The sequence below is a fragment of the Saccostrea cucullata genome, unplaced genomic scaffold (assembly GCF_032062105.1).
Source record: "Saccostrea cucullata isolate Sc308-1 unplaced genomic scaffold, CSIRO_AGI_Scuc_v1 ctg189, whole genome shotgun sequence".
Classification (NCBI taxonomy): Eukaryota; Metazoa; Mollusca; class Bivalvia; order Ostreida; family Ostreidae; genus Saccostrea; species Saccostrea cuccullata.
Window position 1 is genome coordinate 132,267 of NW_026927680.1, and position 16,024 is coordinate 148,290.

Genomic DNA, 16,024 nt, shown 5'->3' on the forward strand with positions numbered 1-16,024 from the left:
TTTGAACAATTCAAAAGACAACATCTACCTTAAGAAAATTCGTAAATTAGAAGAAGACGCGCACGGTGATAGAGTGATTATGGACCTAATGCAGAGGAAATTAAACGACATCGGAAAGGACTATAGTCAATACGTAATGAAAATTCAACAAGGAGCTGAGAAGACAACCAAACAAGTAGGGGAAAAAACAACGCCCTGATGCAGACCATTGAATCATTGCAGGACGAAAGAGATCATCTAGAATCCATCATTTTAGAAAACCGACGCCATTTTCAATCCCGGAGATGTCAAGAAAGACCAAGAAGAGGCCGATTTTATTGAGGAAAAAAAATTCAAAACACGAGGACGTGTTTTACGCGAAGACGGAGCATGTGTTACGGTGTAAAATACAACATTTTTGGACTTATTTTAAATAAGTGTAAATTAACTTTTCGGACTTTGTATAAATTATTGTCAAAACTTTTCTTATGTTTCGGCAAATGTGATCAATAATATAAATTCCGCACAGCCTTAATCCCACCTGAGGCATAGTCAGAGATTGGACAGTTAATTCCTTAATTGACATCTGTTTATATTTATTGACACTTAATCTTTCATCTTTAATTCTGTTATATACATACTGCTAAAATGTCACCATTCGCTCAATAATTGTTTGAAAAATTATAGTCAGTTGGAATCAGACCTTCGGTGCTGACACATCCCAAACTCATGTAAAAGTATATTCCTTGCTGATTCTATATAAAAGTAAAAAATTAGTAACTCGTGTTTGTATCTTGAGGTTTTAAAGAATCTGGGTTCAACAATAAGAGGAAAGCTCACGGTTGACCCAGAATCAGTATAGTAGACGGACGAAATCATCCCGTAAAATATACATCTTTAATTTGAGGGAATTATATAGAATATAATGGAAAATATAAATTTATTTTCAAAACATCTTTATCTTGCGAAACGACAAATCTTCTTTTTTTAATTTTCTCTCTTCAAAGGTTTTGTTGTCTCCGGGGGTGGGGGTGTTACTTCTTTTAAGATTAAAAACAGAAAATAGTCATTTTATTACCTACATGTATTTCAAATAAGAAAATAAAAATATACAATGTATTTTATCAATGGCATACACTGTATATTGAATATTACATAAATTAAAACATAATGGCATTTAGTCAATCTAATTCCTAGACCCGCGTCCCGCGCCTTTTTTTTTTTTTTGAAAATTCATATAAATATCAATATAAATATAAAATTTATTCAAATATGTGTGGCAGTTGGCAGTAAGCAGCTGACAGTTGGCAGTAAGCAGTTGGCTGTCGTATATGGCACTCCATAGAAAATGATTTTTTGATATCAAAAATTCTATTTTTTGATATCAAAAAATCATTTAATGATATCAAAAAAATAGATTTTTTGATATCAGAATATAAACAAGATTTTTTGATATCAAAAATTCGATTATCTGATATCAGAAAATCATTTTTTGATATCAAGAATTCGAATTTTTGATATCAGAATATGAATTTCTGATATCAAAAAATCTATTTTTTGATATCAAAAATTATTTTTTATATCAAAAAATATTTTTTGATATCAAGAATTCGAATTATTGATATCAATAATTTCTTTTTCGATATCAGAAAATACCTCAAAAATATTATAACGGCGCCTCATATAAATATGCCTATTTAAAGCTTATTTTCTACCCCTTCTGATCTTTTTTAATAACGGGTAACACAATCATATAAATAAATAAATAGATAAAAGAACAAGCAAACAAACAAACAAATAGTTTTTAATTAAAAAAAAATCTTTTCATTCGCAAAGACATTCCGGATTAAAACGGACATTTCATTTCGTTACTTACAAAAACCGGAAAGGACAAATTTTGTCATCCGGGTCGTAGATATACTTCAAAGCTGCAAAATAGTGAGTATTTATCATTGTCTTTCTGCAAACTCGTATGTACGCTACATTTTCTTTAGTTTAAATTGAAAAGTGCACATTTTTTGTTGCAATGTATGGAATTGAAATGTTTCCAGAATTCAGTTCATTAACATATTTTCCATCTTGAACCGAGTCCGCCATTTTTCTTCAAAATTATTTTTCCTGCTTATATGCTTGTTTTTCATGATTTATGACGCTTTTTACGCAAGAATGCTTGATTAAAAATTAGATTTGGTTCATTTTCAATCATAATGTAATCGTTAATCAAATAAAAGCCTAAATATCAATGAACATCGGATACTTTTGACACAGGAAGACTCGGTTTCAAACGGAAAATATTTATTCTTAAAAAAAAATCAAATTATTGCGCACCTGCATGCCTTTTTGTAACTTTACGAATTCCCATTGTTTTCATGTTCATTAAATTAACATTGGTTTTTCCATGTAAGGTTAAATATTTTCCCCATTTATCTACATTTTTTCTTGTGTCAGAAGATGAATTCATGAATTTCTGTAAACATGGTAAATGTTCAGTGTTTTCCCTTTATTTCAAAGTAGAGGGTTAGAGATTAGTTGTAACAGGCTAGGGGCAGAGGTTTATGAACAGAGTCTCTGTGGACCTTGTAATTAATTTTTATTTCAAAGCAGCATTTTTGTCAATCGAAATGGTCAATTTGGCTTGTAGTCGGTTCTTATGGAAAACACTGATGTTAATATATTTGCAATTAACGTAAAATCTCAAATACATCGGCACATGAAACACACTTATCATTATATGCTATGTTCTTCATTTTAATAATGCAGCCTGAACCTTTTCAGTGTGTGTTCTGATTCTGAGTTTATGATCAACCATATGTACAGAAATTTTTGTTTCATTACCATATAATACATCGATGTACCACTTTTTGTTTTGCGCCTGTAAACCATTCTCACAATTTGATCATCAGCATCGCTCACATGAGGACTAGACTAAAAAGATTTCCTCATGCAAGTTTTATGTGCAATATAATAAAAATGCAAGTTAGGTGTTTGCTAAACCAAGCAAGATTCTGTACGTGCATGAGCATTTCTTTTTGTTCGTGTTAGGAATTACATATGTACCTTCTGGCTTTATGGAATTTGATCTCGTGACCAACCCGTATTTATATCCCTATAGATGTTTGAAAATGATACCTTGTTTCTTAAATAAACAATATTTCAGCATACAACATGTACGCATGTACAAGAAATATTCCTTTATTTTTATGACATTTTCAGGCGATTCTTACAAGAGCAGTTATATGTTATTTATAAATTTGTTTTTAAAAAATTATAATATCTGTCACTTTTAGATTAAATGGCTTCCAGAAATGGCAGAAGGAGTCTAAGAACACCAAAACCAAACCAGAAGTATTCCTCATATGTAACAGGAAAGAAGGTCAACAGGTCAGAGGATGCAGATTCCGAAGGTCAAAGTTCATCAGATTCAGATGGAGAGGAAGTTGGGGAAAAGTCATCACCAGACAAGTCAGTAAATGGTTCGTGCAGTAAAGTGTACGTTTTATTTAATAAAACCCTTAAGAAGTTTTCAATATATAAGATAAGGCCAAGATAAATAAATAGAGTATTTCCTATTCCAACCTGAGAAAAAATAGGGTAGGTAAGTAGGGAAACATTTTATTTTATTTTAACATTTTATTGGCAAGCATGCTGTAATTTTTTTTACTGTGGAAATCACAGTATAAACATTTTTGCTTTATGTGCATATGATATGCATTTTTTCGTACACAGAGGTGATTGAGGTTAGGATTTCTAATAGCAAAACAAGAATTGTTTACATCCGGAAAGATAGTGGTGGACAAATTTTTCAGGGTCGGCTCATATATAATTTTAGGTTTGGGCTGGGAACCGGCAACACACTATTTACTGTAGCCGTACTTTTTTCCACGGGGTCATAATTCCGCGGAATCTCAATTTTCATTTAATCCGTGGGTTGAAAATTATGCGGATTTCTTAGACTTTCACTATATGCCTTTCATTTATATTAAGTACGCATGGACAAATTTCCGCAGAAAATTTGTGACCGCATACATAGCGTAAATTAAAACCACGCGGAAAAAAGTACTTCTACAGTATCAAGGCCTAACTATCCATGTGTTTGTGTAGTGCAGCTCTCTTATCATCATAAGTTTTATTGGAAACTGGAAAGTACATGTAGATTATCACTTAGACAGCTATTGGGGGAACAAAAAAATTCTAAAGGCAGACTTCATGAACTTAAACTCAATGGGACCAAGAAAAAACTTTAAGATATCGAAGGATCTGAGATATCAAGAGTAAAATGCTTTAAAAATAATGTTTTGGACATCCAATTCACTTCAATATATCCATGGTTTTTTTTGAGATAACATTGTTTGAAATACAAAAGTTAAGCTGCCCCTGAATCTTGGAGATATTAAATATTGTTTGCTTAGAACATATTTTCCTGGAAGAATTTCAGAGAAAAAGATTTAATGGTATTTTTTGACAGATTTTCAGCAGATTATGATGCATTTAAACTTATTTGTGTAAAATATATATATTAATTTTCAGTGACAGTTGCTACAGCAGAAACAAGCGTAAAAAGAAAGAGGGGCAGGCCAAGAAAGATACCTCTATCTAATGCTTTAAACAGTGGATCCACCACAGAAAAACAGTCAGGAAGTGAAGAAAATCTTGGATCTACCTCAGAAGATCTTGGTAAAACATCCACTCCTCAAAAGACCCCAAAGAAAAGAGGGAGGAAAAGAAAACTGAAATCTGATCAGGGGGCATACGACAAAGATGAGAACAATCTGGAGAAGAGTTGCATGTGGGAGTCGGTTCAACCTCAGTTACTGACCCTGGTAATTCTATATTTTATTACAGATATATGGTTTTAAAATACCTATTTTTAAGTTTACTTGTGGCTCAGTTGCAAAGTGGACTATTTTGATTACTGTAGATTCCTTATTTTTGGCGAGTACTTATTATTGTGAATGGGATCTTCAATTGCAAATCGCGAGTCAGAATTATAATTGCGAATGAAAGGTTGATCAAGAGATTTTACATAAATTTCAGCACCATAAAGATAAAGGCGAGTAATTTTATTTCGCGTGTGGTGCTTCTCGCGAAATTACGCGATAGTTAATTCCACGCATATATTTAGGAATCTTCAGTATTTACATTTGACAAATATGTTTTTGAAATGTTTATAAGATGGTGGAGTTTTTAGAGGGAGAGAGAGATGTATTGAAGTCATTTGTAATTTAATGATAGATTACTGTAAACCAACTTTTATTCATGATGACTTTACTTCGCAACTTACGACAGGTAAACTAGTTCGCAATGATTAAATCTTTTTTGGATCTGTCGTTAATAGACACAGAAACTTTAAGGACTGATTCACAGTGAGAAATATTCGTGATGGCGATTAATTCTCTCACGAAAATTTCGCGCATGTGAATAAAAGTTGGTTTACAGTTATGGAAGTTGATGATACAAAAGCAAACCAATTCATATAGTAGATGTTTCCTTTGTACTTCAAAAATTATAAAAGAAACTTGAATATTTTTAGGTGAATATCCTAAAGGAGGCTGGAATTGAGGTGTTACTTATAACTAACTGGCTGAGGGGGTATACCTTCCAGTATAACGGCTCAGAGAAGGGGGTCAGGTTCCTGGAGGAGAGGGTGGGGTTCACAGAGGAGTTCCTCAATCAAGTTCTAAATAACAGGGGTGAGGACGGATTACAAGTATCATCTTAATGGGTTTATTTTCAGTGAATTAACGTTGTACCTCTATATAGTTTATTTACTTTTAATCGTTGTTTTCATTACATGAATTATAAGAAATTCAACATGTAACTTTTATCTATTTTAGAAAAGTAAATCCTCTATTTGCTATTTGTATATCTGTATATGATTCATTACATACAAGTATGCATTTTTGATTTAAGAAAAAAAGAAAAGCTTAAGCAATGTTTTAATATTTAGTATCTTCACACCAATTTGATTTGATATTTGATTTTTTGAGATTTTTTTGAGATTTTAGAGTTCCATTCATTTTTTTTCTTATAAAAGGTGAAATGATGAAAGAATCTCAGAAGGGAGAGCACTCCAAGTTTATCTGGAAGATTGTGGAAAAACAGCTACAAAGCATGGTAGGGCTTGTTTTACTTACAATCTGATGTGTAGGAGATGCATGTAGTTTTGAAATAACATGTGATAATTTTCATTCAAAGATTACCGGTAATAGAATTAAAAGGATAAAATACATTTTCTGCTATTCAACAAAAATAAGATTATTTGATATCTTAAGTAACAACCCTGCAGTTCACATTGACAACACTTAAAATTCTGGAAATTTTTGATTGATTCTACATTGTTTAATGTCCCTCTGGAGAATTTTTCACTCATGTGGAGATGCCACCACTTGCTGATGGAGAGCTGCATATTTTGTTCTACGCATGGCACTAAGGGCCATTGAGCAGTGTGGGATCTTTTTTGTGCCAGCATTATGACACGGGACCTCGGTTTATATGGTCTCATCCAAAGGATCAGTCTCCAATCTCCACATCCCTCAACTATTGAAATGTTAATTGAATACCTCAGCCTGATATTCATTTGAAATATTTGAGTGTTTATTTAATGTATTTTTTAATGATTTTTTTATTGACATATAGTTAGAGAAAGCCTAAAATATTTTGTAATTGCTATTCAACATTTATCATTCAACTCAATTTAATATGTGAAAAAAAATTGTTTTAATTAAAATAGAATTATTGTGGTAGGTGTCAGACCTGTCTTGTGTTGGCGTGGAGAGTCTGGTGCTCACCTCTGTGATGGGGATGGAGGATTTTGGATTCACGGGGTCTACTAAAGGGCTTCAGTTCCTCGGAGACCGAGTGGAGCTGAAGAATCTCTTTGTGGCTTACTGTTCAGGTATGGCGGAGACATCTATTCAAGTTAGTATGGCTCTGCAGATAGGCACTTATTTAAAAGCATATCTTAAAAATTCATATAGTAATTTTGTATTTATAAATTAATACCAAGTGGATGATTTGCTAAAGATGTATTGTTAATCATACAGTAACAAATATTTTGAATAATCCAGAAGAGCTTATGTGTTAGTAAGGTGTCTGTAAACAACTTCAGTTTTAGTCTGATAGAAGTATACCTTAGCACACAAGTAGACCACACTAAGGTACGTAATTAAGGGGGCCGACTATAGTTTTATTGTGTGAAAACTACAATAGCGAAACTCTTCATTTTTATACCATATATAACTTACATTAACTCCAGTGTAGATGCAAAGTTTGGGGAAAATCTACCATCCAGGTATTTTTGAGGGACCATCTCAAAATACAGGTACATTTACTATAGGATTATATAGGAAAATGCCAATTTTTAGCACTTTAAAGCAAATTATACAAATACTACAATAGACATTTTGTTCAAACTATAATATTTGATGAGTAATGCTATACTATACAATATATATAAGAAACACAAAATTCTACGCCTTGTTACCAGAGGGGGTATCTCAAAATGCAAAAAATTAGCAAATTTTATTATTTTTATAGAGTATTACAAAATATGACGTACACCATGGATTCACGTGAAAACGTCATAAAAATATTGGAGATTATCTCAAATTTATATGTTTTAAATTTCAAAAGCATATATTTATTACTTTTTCTTTAATAATATTTTTATTACCCCTTTCTTTAAGAGCTACAGATTATCTTAACATCAAAAACACACTGCAACGACGTCAACCTACCTATCAATTGCAAAATCGGTTAAAAATCAGTTATATCAAAATCTCATTACATTTCTGTACCTATAATTTCTTAATTTTGTTTAATTTTAATAATTAAGCGAAAAAAGTTGCATTAAAACAGTAAATACGCTTCATATGCAACTTTTTTTTACTATGATGCACGAAATATTGCGCAATGGAAACTATAGTCGGCCCCCTTAAGTGCATCGGTTTCTGATATGGTGAACGGTGTTGCCAGAGTTACTAAAAATAAATTTTTTGTGCAATTTCTTCTCAGCACTACTCCTGCTACAGTTTATATGATCCAGTTTCAGTATCATTTAGCAAACAAGCAGACTACACCAAGATATGTTATTTAGTGCATTGGTTTTTGATGAAGGGTGTTGCCATGGTTACTAGAGATAGAGTTTTCTATGAAATTATTACTCCTAGAGATTGGTCTGATTTTAATATAACATGGCATGCAAGGAGACTAGACTTAGATAGCTAATTTTATCTTTATCCTTTTATGATTTTGATGAATGATGTTGCCAATTTTACTAAAATCCAAATTTCTTTTAAATTCTTTTTAAAACCTACATCTCCTATAGTTTTAATCTAATTGCAATCTTGCCACAAAAGAGAGACGAAATCAAGGATTTTATTCTGTTTATGATATTGTAATGTGTCCAGTCCAACTGCTACTTTTTCTTCCTTCGTTATAAGTACAAACCAGTAGAGCTACAGTCTCAACAGAGAGTTCTAAGTTTTTTAAAAATATACAATTTCTGAAATGGGCATAAACTCACTTATTGGCATGATCCCTTGCAACAAATACATGTATTGAGTTTTTCACCTTCATAACAGTTACTCCATTTTTTCTTCATTATATTTCAGATCAAGAAATCCCAAATGCCAAATTCCAGCAGAAGTCCGTTTTTATGGACTGGTACCAGTGTTTTGGAGGTGAGCCATATGAAGAGGAGTTCTATGACTCTCAGAACCATCAATCCCCCCAGAAGGTCAAGGCTGTCAAACCAGAGGTCAAAAGGAAGAGAGTGGAGACGGCCCTAGCGATCTCCCCCGAGGTGGAGGAGAATCCAGTCTGTCCTGTTTGCTTAAAAAAATTCCAAGATGTCCAGGAGCTGAAGAAGCATTATCCGTCTCATCTTAAGAATGAGGAGTTGGATTGTGAGATTAGGCAGCAGACTTTCCCAGTAAATCTTCAACATCAGACTGAAGCTCATGATGAGGAAACTTCTAAAGAGATGGAAACAGAAATTGCAAGCGAAGGGATAGTTGCTGAAAATAAAAATGAAGACATGAAAAATGATGGGTTGGAACTTCATGCTGTTGCAGATAATGACTTTCTGGCTGAGGTACAGGGCATAGGTTTGGAGAGTAGTACACAGGTAGATGAATCAGATTTACCTTATGAATTACAAAACAGTGGTGAAGTGAAGGATGAAACAGAAGGAGCAGAGAATATTGAGCAGGCAATGGAAAATCTGAAGGATAATGCCAAAAGAAAGGTGAATATCAAGAGAGAAAAGGGTGATGACAGTGAAGATGAGAATGAAGACATCAGGGAGGATTTGAAGGATGGTAGAATTAAATGTCTGTTATGTGACAAAACCATGAAGAATGAACTCATGTTTCAGAAGCATGTTGAATATCACAATGCAAGAAAAAGTGTGGAATGTAAAGTTGATGGTTGTGTAAAGAAGTTCAAAAGAGCATGGGATATGGAGTATCACATGGTCACGATTCATGGCTATGTTAAAATAGCAGCAGGGAACATTGTACGGCCAGAGGATGTACCACCAGGGACAAAACTGAAGAAAGTGAAAAGGAAGAAGAGGAAAGGTGACCCAGAATCAGAGGAGGAAGAGGAGCCATTTAATCCAATCAAGGCACTGAAAGGAACAGAATGTCCAGACTGTCATATGAAGTTTAAAACACTGGCCATTCTTAAGAGACACTATGAGATACACTTAGGGGAAAAGTCTTTTATTTGTGAAGTCTGCTCTAAAAGTTTTCTGAGAAAGTATGACATGCATATTCATCAGATGAAATGTCATGGATACAAAAAGTTGGGGAAAGGGAGGGTTGGGCCTCCAGAAGATGAAAACAAGCCTGATCAATTTGATGTGTCATTGTTTGGAGATAGGACTCATTCTTCTGGAAAGAGGAAAACACCATTACATTGTGACTATTGTGATGTTGTTTCCCTGAATTTGACAAAGAAAATAGCACATTTAGAGGAATGTCACTCCCAAGAAAATCCCTTCAAATGCCCAGAGTGTGAGTTGACTTTCCCATTGAAGAGGAAAATGAAAGTTCATTGGTACACCAAGCATGCAGAAAAGAAACACAAATGCAATAAATGTGACAAGACATTCATTTTCAAGTTCCATTTGAGAGATCACGAACAAATGTTCCATAATGAGAATGGGTTTTTGTGCACCTTATGTGGAAAAAGCTTCCATCTTCTTAGATACCTGAAGAAACATGAGCAAAGGCATGAGGAAGATTTAGCTTATGGCATAGATCCCAATGCACCCAAACTCTATCAATGCCAGTACTGTAATGAAGTGTTAACTGGAATTTCTGCCTACCAGAATCACATGAAACAGCACCCTGATGTGGAGGATAGAAAATTTGAGTGCGATGTCTGCCACAAAAGATTTTTCCAACAGGGTCATTTGAAGCGTCATATGTATGTCCACGTAATGGACAGGAACTATGACTGCCAGCACTGTGATAAGAAATACAAGGATCCAGAAACTTTGAAGAAACACCTCATTGCTTTCCACAATGTAAAAGAGATGAAACGAAAGAACTATAGGTGTGAGGAGTGTGACAAAGGTTTCTTAAGCATGGGACACCTCAGTCGTCACATGTTGGGACACACGGGAGAAAAGCCATTCTCCTGTGACATTTGTGGGAAGAGGTTCACTGAAAAGGCGGGAAAAATTAACCACGAGCGAATCCACAGTGGTGAGAGGCCGTTTGTTTGTAAGGTCTGCGGAAGGGCTTTTGTTCAGGCCACTCATCTCCGTCGCCACATGTTCCTTCATTCACAAGTCCGTAATTTTGTGTGTGGAATTTGCAAGAAAAGGTACTTTCAGAACGAAGACCTGAAGCGCCATATGCTCACCCATTTGAATAAGAAATCGTTTAAGTGCAACATGTGTGACAAGTCCTACTACCAGTTAAGCAGCTTGAATCAACACATGCGCTGTCATACAGGCAAGAAGTCTTTCCAATGCAGTGTTTGCAAAGCTTGTTTCTCCCAGAAAATCACTATGATTGTGCACATGCGCAAACATACTGGTGAAAAGCCTTTCAAGTGTGACACTTGTGGAAAATGTTTTATAAGCAAACGAATGTGCAAAGAACACATGGCAACTCATGAGCAGAAATACATTGCCTTCACATGTTCCAAATGCGAAATGGAATTTCCAAGTGAACATGAGCTTAAGGAACACGTGTCTGTTGCACACCCTACAGAGAAAATGGAACAGGTTGTAAATATAGTGGTGACAGAAAACCCATCATTAAAATCAGAAAATACTCTTGAACCGGAAAAGGAGGACGAAGATGAGGATGGTGTATTGAATACATGTGACATTTGTATGATGAGTTTTCCAGATGTTGAAGCTTTGGAAAAACACACAGTGGAAGACCATAAAAGTGAGAATGAAAATGTGTGCGAACTTTGTCTTGGGACGTACGAAAATCAGGAACAATTTGCGGATCATTTGGTAAAAGAGCACGGACTTATTGAGATTGAAGATGGATATTTTGTCCAGCTTCAGTCCGTACCAGTGGAAGAAATATCCACAGATAGTCCATCGAAGTATCTGAACACGAAACACATCACCGAGGATGAAATTCACGCGGAGATCGATGGAAAACATATTATAATTCAGAATGTTGGTGGTCTCATGAACAGCAATCAAAATGCGATGAATCCAAATGTTATAAGTACTCCAATAGTTTCGCCTTCTAAGAAAAGCAGCACTGTTCAACTTACTCCTAAAAAGATGACAACAATTCAGGAGAAAGATGGATCCATTTTACACATTGTTTCTCCATCATATGAAATTCCGGCCACGCAATCCGAAGGTCCTGTTCTTGGTGAATTTCCCTCGCAAATTGAAAACGCAACAGAGCTCCGCCTGATTGATGCCTCACAAGTCGTAGACCCAAATCCCACTGGGCAGGTTATTATAGCAACCACAGATGGTGGTAAAACTTATTTCACTTTGCCACCTGGAACGCAGACGACAGATAACATTCCTATAGAAACTTCTTCAGACGACATTTTGCAACAGATCACGGAAGAAGTGATATCCACACAAGATTTCCAGACTGAAACGGGGAGCGAAAACGTTGAAACTACGCTGTCAGAAATCGCATTTGATCAAGATGGCGGTATTTCTGAATCAACAGCAGCGAACCTGGCAGCTATGTACGGTACCGATCGTATCATCTACCAAGAAGAGAGAAATGACGGAACCGAAATTGTTCACGTGTATGCAGTGGTTTCCGATGCTTGATGCTTTTTGAACGAAAACAGTATTCCCCTCCCAAGTCCCGTTGAATTATTGTGTACTTTTTGAATATTTGTATTCAATATTGCATAAACATGTTATTTATTTTTTGTATTGTTTTTGTGTCCAATTGATTGCTTCGAAAGTAAAGGGATGAATAAGCGACAATTTTGTTCCAAGATTTTTTTTGCACAGAAGTACAGGGGAGGGGGTGTAAGGATTTAGGTACACTGTTTTTTGTTAGTATAGAATTTTCTATGCATCTTGGATATATACAGCGTTGGTGAAAAAAAGAACCTTGCATTGTTCCGATACAACTTTACTCGGTCTCTTAGTTTAATAAATTATCTTAATCTTTTCCGGTGAGATAGAGCATCGTTGTTCATCATGTTCATGTACCTCACGAATTCTTAAATTAAATCGTTAAAAGTATACACGCTATAACTTGCGCCAGTTAAAATACGACTGGAAATTGATATAATTTGTTTATCAATAAAAGTTACGAAAATACTGTAAATTACACCATTAAAATTAAACGCGTTACAAAGTTATCAAATTTTAATTTTTTTATTATCCTGCAAGGAAAGAAAAATAGCTATTTTTAAATAAATCCATCACGTGACGCCGTCGCTACTTTTAGATTGATAAACACACGTGGCGTAAAGAAAACAAGGTAGGCCGTTTGAGATACTACTCACTTTTGACTGGATGGCAAGCGTCTTACTTAATGGTACTTATCTTTTAATGTATTGAATTCAGTATCAACCATCTTCTCTGTTACGCATATTAACCTTATATTAATAATCGTTGTCAAAATGTAACATACCTCGTTGTCTCTGATTTCCCGCGGACATGTGTTTCTATATATAGGCCTACTGTTTACGCACTTCCTTCATCAATATTCATGAAAAGACTGAGTTCTTAATTCCTAGATATTGTTTAATTGTTTTGTTATTACAACGACATCTATAGTACAATTTTGTGGAAAGTATTATTTTTCATTACACTTCATGTGTTTTAAATCATTAATCATTTTGTTTCACACAAAATTCGGCGTTCATATAGCGTATATGACTTTAAATATTTACGTTATTTATCTGATGACTTGCCATATTATCATATCAGTGACGTCTGATGTTCATAAGAAGGACCGTTTTTTTTTCTAATTTGCAAAGGAAAAAAAATATTTAGAAATGTATACATTTGGTTAAAATTATGTACATTTTTAATAAATTCTCTCTCTGTAGAAATTTCATTCAAAACTAGTATGTGAACAAATTCAGTTACATATGAATACAAAAATCGGTCTGCTTATAACGTGGTTAAATTGATTCCCATGGGAATTCCAATACATTGTTGGAAGACCAGGTATCCAAAAGCCACATAGATATTGTCAATCAGAAACACAAATATCAACTTCAGAGGACTTGTGTGTACAGTCGGAATGTTTTTTTAACAAAATAATTTTGCGAAGGACCAATCACAAGGTAATTTACAAGTTCTATTTTTATTTAAAAAAAAAACCAGCTGTCAATGATGTTAAAAAAGGTCATTATAAGAAGTTTACGGGCAGAGTCGTTTTGTGTGAGCTTATTTCTTTGTCAGGGGGCGGTTCAACGTCAATCTTCTCTCAGAACCACTAACACTTTGAGGATGCAAATGTTGGGACCATGAAATTGAAAATGTACTTAAAGGTATACTTGGACACATATTTGAAGTTAATATTTTCTCTATAGTATTACGACTTATTGCTAGCGCTCTCGAGCGCTAGCAACGACGTTAGTCCAAATTCCTTGAATACGCATGCTCGGCCGCCATGGCCGTGCATTCTGGGAAAACTGTGAAAACTGCTACAGATAGACCGTACGATAACAATTTCGTTGTATCATGTTGTAGCATGAAATAACTGTTTATTTATTGTGTAGCTTACACTTTAAAGATAACTTCATATTTATAGTATTTCAAATTCGGGGGGGGGGTTGCTGACGGAAAAGCCCGAGTCATTATCCGATTGTTCTAAACAATGACAAGGGATTTTTTTTTTTAAATCTAAGCACAACCAAAGATAGATCTATTCTAATTTCTGATTGGTCAATTCAGCCAATCTTACAAATTCCAGAAACAGAAGCAAGAATTTACACTAAAAATAACGAATAAATCCACTATTTGTATTTAAAAAATTCTAATGTGTATGGCTTTTAACCTAACATATCTTGATAAAGATGACCCAAAGGACCAATTAAGCTACTTCACATGCGTTCCAAACTCTCTGGACTCTTTACACAACATACACTTGGGGTTATTTTCTATATTCCTTTCAACTCCCATGTATTTTCTTTGCTAAATTGCCAAGAAATTCTCTTCTTTAAATCAGCCCATACATGCAATATCTCAATCGGCATCTTCTTCATATTATATAGAGCCCCCCCCCCCTCCAGTAAAGGTCATATATGTTCCGTTGCGCCAAAACTCCAATAGGTCACCCACCCCCTTGTTTCTTTACCAATGTGTCTATAAAATGGATAATAACTTTATCACTCTCCAGCCTCGATAAAAATTAAAGAATTCAGCAAAATAAATCACTTGATCACGGATCTTCCTTTCTGTGTTTAAAAATTGCCATGGCGCTAGCTCACCTAATTTTTTAAAAGATAAACTTGTATATTTTAAAAGCATTTCACACAAAAATTAATTAAAAATGTTGTTTCATTTTAAAGTTATTAAAACTTCAAATTTTTTGGCGGGTTTGATTGACACATCCTTGCTTTTTCACAAATTTTAATTTTATTCTTAATACTTAGGAAAAGTGGCAATCTTGTGTATAAAAGAAAACTATTAATACTATAGTCCAGATAATTCAGAGTAGACATGTTCGAAAGAAAAACAAACACACAATACGAGGGCTGTTCAATTAATAATGTCCTCAGTGCTCGCAAAGAAGCAAAAGACCTTTTTCAATGATTTAGTCTTCATGATTTAACTTATTCTCTTTTAATTAAAACACATGTCCGTAACATTTTTTGTCCAATTTGTAATTGTTTTTAGAACTCATTTTTGGGTATGACCCTTAGTATACTGGAAAATGGCAGATCCAGTGATTTCTTGGACTTGTTTCTTCCTCCTGAAAGGTGCTTTTTCAAGTTTGGAAATAGAAACAAGTCAAAAGGTCAGAGATCTGGCGAATATTTTTAATGTGAAAAAACATTAACTTTCTGTTTATCCCGAAAACCCCTTTACTCTTAAGGTCAAGATCTAGTAAATGAAAGGTGCCTACAGATTCATCAAACTTGAGAAATAAATTCCTTTATTGATGCTTTACAACTTAAGCTTGGTCAAATAAGGTGTTTTGGGGCATAATTTGTAGGTAAATAAGATGAAAAACTGTATTTTAAACTGGCATTTTCAATGACAAATTAAGAAAACCTGTCATGAATGTGGGATTTTTTTCGTATTCGGCAAAGGAAATGTATCCAGATTGCCTACAGTCTTTCAGAAAACGGTAATTAGTATGTTCTTGGCCTCTTCTTTAAATCAATATCAAATTTGATATAGGTATCCGGTTTACTTTTCATATGATTTCAAATTGAATGACATGGAAATACCCCATTTTCTACATAATTCTGCTAAAGCCGTAAAGTACGTGAAAAAGAAAGTTGAAATTGATTATAACGTCATAATGGAATCTAACGCCAAAAAATTAGTCTCAAGTTATTTACTAGATCTTGACCTTAAGGGTGTGCGGGTTTGGACGCTGTCATGAAGAAATGTAGT

General features: G+C 34.3%; 1 protein-coding gene across 2 annotated transcripts; it reads left to right on the forward strand.

The window, feature by feature from the left end:
- Nucleotides 1-3,260: 3,260 nt before the first annotated feature.
- Nucleotides 3,261-12,543, forward strand: LOC134275186 (zinc finger protein Xfin-like). Of its 2 annotated transcripts, none has more exons than XM_062757442.1 (6): nt 3,261-3,452; nt 4,507-4,799; nt 5,510-5,669; nt 6,014-6,093; nt 6,724-6,874; nt 8,592-12,543. In XM_062757442.1, the coding sequence occupies exons 1-6, from the start codon at nt 3,272-3,274 to the stop codon at nt 12,257-12,259; spliced, it is 4,533 nt and encodes a 1,510-aa protein (XP_062613426.1). In that variant the 5' UTR covers nt 3,261-3,271; the 3' UTR covers nt 12,260-12,543. The 2 variants fall into 2 exon arrangements, with proteins under 2 accessions (XP_062613426.1, XP_062613427.1); XM_062757443.1 differs by having other exon boundaries at nt 4,513-4,799.
- Nucleotides 12,544-16,024: the final 3,481 nt, after the last annotated feature.